Source organism: Neospora caninum, chromosome VI (assembly GCF_000208865.1).
Source record: "Neospora caninum Liverpool complete genome, chromosome VI".
In the NCBI taxonomy this organism is placed as follows: domain Eukaryota; phylum Apicomplexa; class Conoidasida; order Eucoccidiorida; family Sarcocystidae; genus Neospora; species Neospora caninum.
The window spans coordinates 3,111,118-3,114,281 of NC_018392.1; the positions used below are offsets into that span (position 1 = coordinate 3,111,118).

General features: G+C 58.2%; 1 protein-coding gene across 1 annotated transcript; it reads left to right on the forward strand.

Annotated features, from left to right (window-relative positions):
* NCLIV_019160 (putative zinc finger (C3HC4 type RING finger) protein) lies at positions 1 to 3,164 on the forward strand (the record flags this gene model as incomplete). Its single annotated transcript, XM_003882110.1, has 3 exons — positions 1 to 1,772; positions 2,349 to 2,590; positions 2,935 to 3,164. 3 exons carry the CDS (start codon positions 1 to 3, stop codon positions 3,162 to 3,164), a joined length of 2,244 nt encoding a protein of 747 aa, XP_003882159.1.

Below are 3,164 nucleotides of genomic sequence, written 5' to 3' on the forward strand. Positions count from 1 at the left end.
ATGGAGACCGAAGATCTGTCGGACCTCTTGGCTGCTTTTGACTCTCTCCCTGAGCTCTCCAACAGAGAGACCGACTCCGACAGAGACTTTCCTTCTTCGGCAAACAGGTCAAGAGAAGAGCCCGAAAACGCTCAAGAGATAGAGGGAGAGAGACAGACAGGGGGAGAGAGAGAAACCGCTGGAGAGGGAGGAGAAAGGATCGCCCGTCTTGGTTTCACGTCAAGAGAGGGGTCAGAGCAAGTTTCCACGCCTTCTCTGCGAGCTGTTTTGGATTTTCCCTCGTTGATTCCCGACGAGAGAGAGCGACGGGCGGACGGAGGGGAAGGAGACAGACCCCGCGTCGCCTTTTTGGGTTCTCCAGAAGAAAGCGAGAGCGACGGCGCGAGAGACAGTGAGCGAGAGAGCGCCGCGAGGGGCGGGGAAGGATTCGCTTCGCAAGGCGGAGTTTCTTCCGCGGCGGGGCCGAGAGGGGATCTGCGACCTGCGGAGACTTCGCCGGTTCTTCTCGAGACGGCCGCGAGCGCAAGAGGACTGAGTGGAGGCGAAGAACGCGTGAACGATCCGTTCGATCTGGATGACACTTTAGGCGCCTTCTTCGACGCGGCGCTCCCGCCTGCCAGCGTGGAAAGTTGGACAGACTTTCTTCTCTCGCAAGCAGACAGGCCTCCTGCGCCTGCTCTGCCTTGCGCCTCGCCGGCGCCCCGTTTCCTCGCTTTCCACGCTCCCGGTCCCCCCATCTCCCCTCCGCCTGTGCGCGCGAGTCGCCCCGTTGCTTCTCTCTCCTCTCGCAGTCCTCCTCTTCCTTCTCTTCCTTCTCGCTCGTCTTCGTCGTCGGTTGCTGCTCCCCGTCCCTGTCCGCCGTCGGGCTTGTCTGTACCGGGCGCGGCGCGCCGCCAGATGCATGCGCTTCCGCTGCATGCAGCGGTCTCCTCGGCCTCGGCTGCGGAGGGCCTTCGGCGAGAAGTGGGAAACAGTCCAGCTGAGAGAGAACGGGAACCGCGACCCGGTCGAGACGTCCCGGAGGCGCCGTCAGCGCGCCCGTCTCGAGTGCATGAACACTCCGGACAGGCCGAGGCAGACTCGAGTCCCTCGCGGTTGCGGCGAAGACCGCTGTCCTTGGACGATTACTTTTCTGTCGCGCAGCAGTCGCGACGCCGGTGCACTGGAACGTCGCAGGTTTCGACTTCAAACGGCGACGAACCAGGGCGCCAAGCGACGCCAGAACCTGCAGCGTCTCTCCCCCTGACAACATCGAGAGTCCGTGTCGCTCCAGTTTCTTCGGGTTCTTCAGCTTCTTCAGGTTGTGCGTTGCTGACTGATGTGTCCCAGGGACCGAGAGCTCCACCTGTCCCAGCCTCCCCGCGCAGAATTCACCCTTCCTCTCCTTTTCCTCCTCCTATATCCCCTCCGTCGTCTCCGCTCCGTGCTCGCTCTTCTCCCTCTTCTCCCCCTTCTCCTTCTTCGGCTTCTTCCTCGGCTTCCTTTTCCTCGTCGAACGCTTCTGTCCCAGAAGGCGCTTCTCGCATGCCGTTCCCCAGTGTCTCTCCACAGCACGAGAGTGTGCGGGGCGCTCCCGCTTCGCCGCCGGAAAAGACGCGGCAACTTCCCCTCAGAGGCGCTCCTCTTTCGGGCTCGAAGCTACTGGCTGGCGCCTGTCTCTTCTTCGGAAAAGCGCAAGAGTGTCCCGTCTGCCTCACTGAATTCGAAGCCGTCGCGGAAGTCGCTTCCGTCGACGACTGCCGCCACGCGTTTTGTCTCCGCTGCATTTCAAAGTGAGAACGAAAGCCAACGCCTGTCGTGAATGCATGCCGCTGCCCAATGTCGCGCCTATCTGATAGGATAGGTGTAGGGATCTATACACGCAACGCATTCACAATGTTTGCATTTAAAACATGTATGAGTTGACCATACACTCGATACCTGAATCTATATATATATATATATATATTTCTGTTGTATATGTATGTTCATGTACCTCGTGAGAAAGACAGGGAACAGCCGGAAGATGCATGTGCTCAAACATCTGGAACACGTGGAGCGAAGCAGAAGAAACTGCATACTCGTCTCGTATCGTTTGTACATACATATATATATATATATATATATATATATATATATATATATACATTTTCATGGGCCATTGAAGAAAAGAGCTCTGAGTGGCCGTTTTAAAGAGGTTTCCCGTGTTTTCTCGGCGTCCGGTTTCTCCGGTTGCGTGCACAAAGCAGCTCTGCACTGCCTCCGCGTCAGCTCTGGCTTTTTCTGGTCCAGCGTGGGCTGTCAGCTAGATTCAAGGAACTTGAGCGTTTTTCGATGCATGTAACTGCGTGTTTTTCTGCGCCTCCCAGGTGGGTCCGTCAGAGCCGGTCCTGTCCCCTGTGTCGCGGTCAGACGACGACTGTCTGTCTCTGGAAAGCGCGTCATGCAAAGCCGGGACCTGGAGCGAAGAACGTCGCGAGCAAAGCTGCCGAGGCCAACGGCGCGAGTGCGAAGGGAGAAACCGACGCGGGGGGGATTCGGGCGTTTGCGTTCGCTCGCCGTCTTCAGCCGGATCGAAACAACATTCTTAAGCCTGTTTCCCTTGCCACGAGTGAGCGGAGAGAACCGTTCTCAGGTGTTAAAAAAGGAAAGAAGCGGGAACCTCGCGAGACACTTGCAGAGTCCGCGTCTCGTTTTTGCGGTGGAGTTGCGCAAGCGACGGAGAGAGAAGCACACATTCGTCATGTGACCCGTGCGTTTTTTCTGTTTTTTCCACGTCTGCATGCACGCCTCTCTGATGACTCCTGGGGCCGGTAGAGTTGATGGGCGGCGGGGGGCGGAAGACACACGTGCACGTGGGGGAACAGCTTTGCAAAGAGGCGTTCGACATCTCAAGTTTGTATCTTCGCGGCTGTCTCTTCGTCAAGCGTTCCGTTTTCTTTCTTTTGCCTTCAGAACTCTCCCGGAGTGGGAGGGAAACGCGGAGTGGTAGGCGCGTCCCGACACGCCGAGCAAAGGCCTCGCCGACGAGTCGCCCCGCGGCGCGACTGTCTCCTTCTCGCTCGCCGTCGAGTGTCGCCCCAGAGCAGGGACGCGACCTCGCGCTCGCAACTTCCAGGGAAGAAGGCGCCGACCAGGCGATTCAAGTCGACGTTCTCGAGGGCCCAGGAGTACCGGAACTTTAG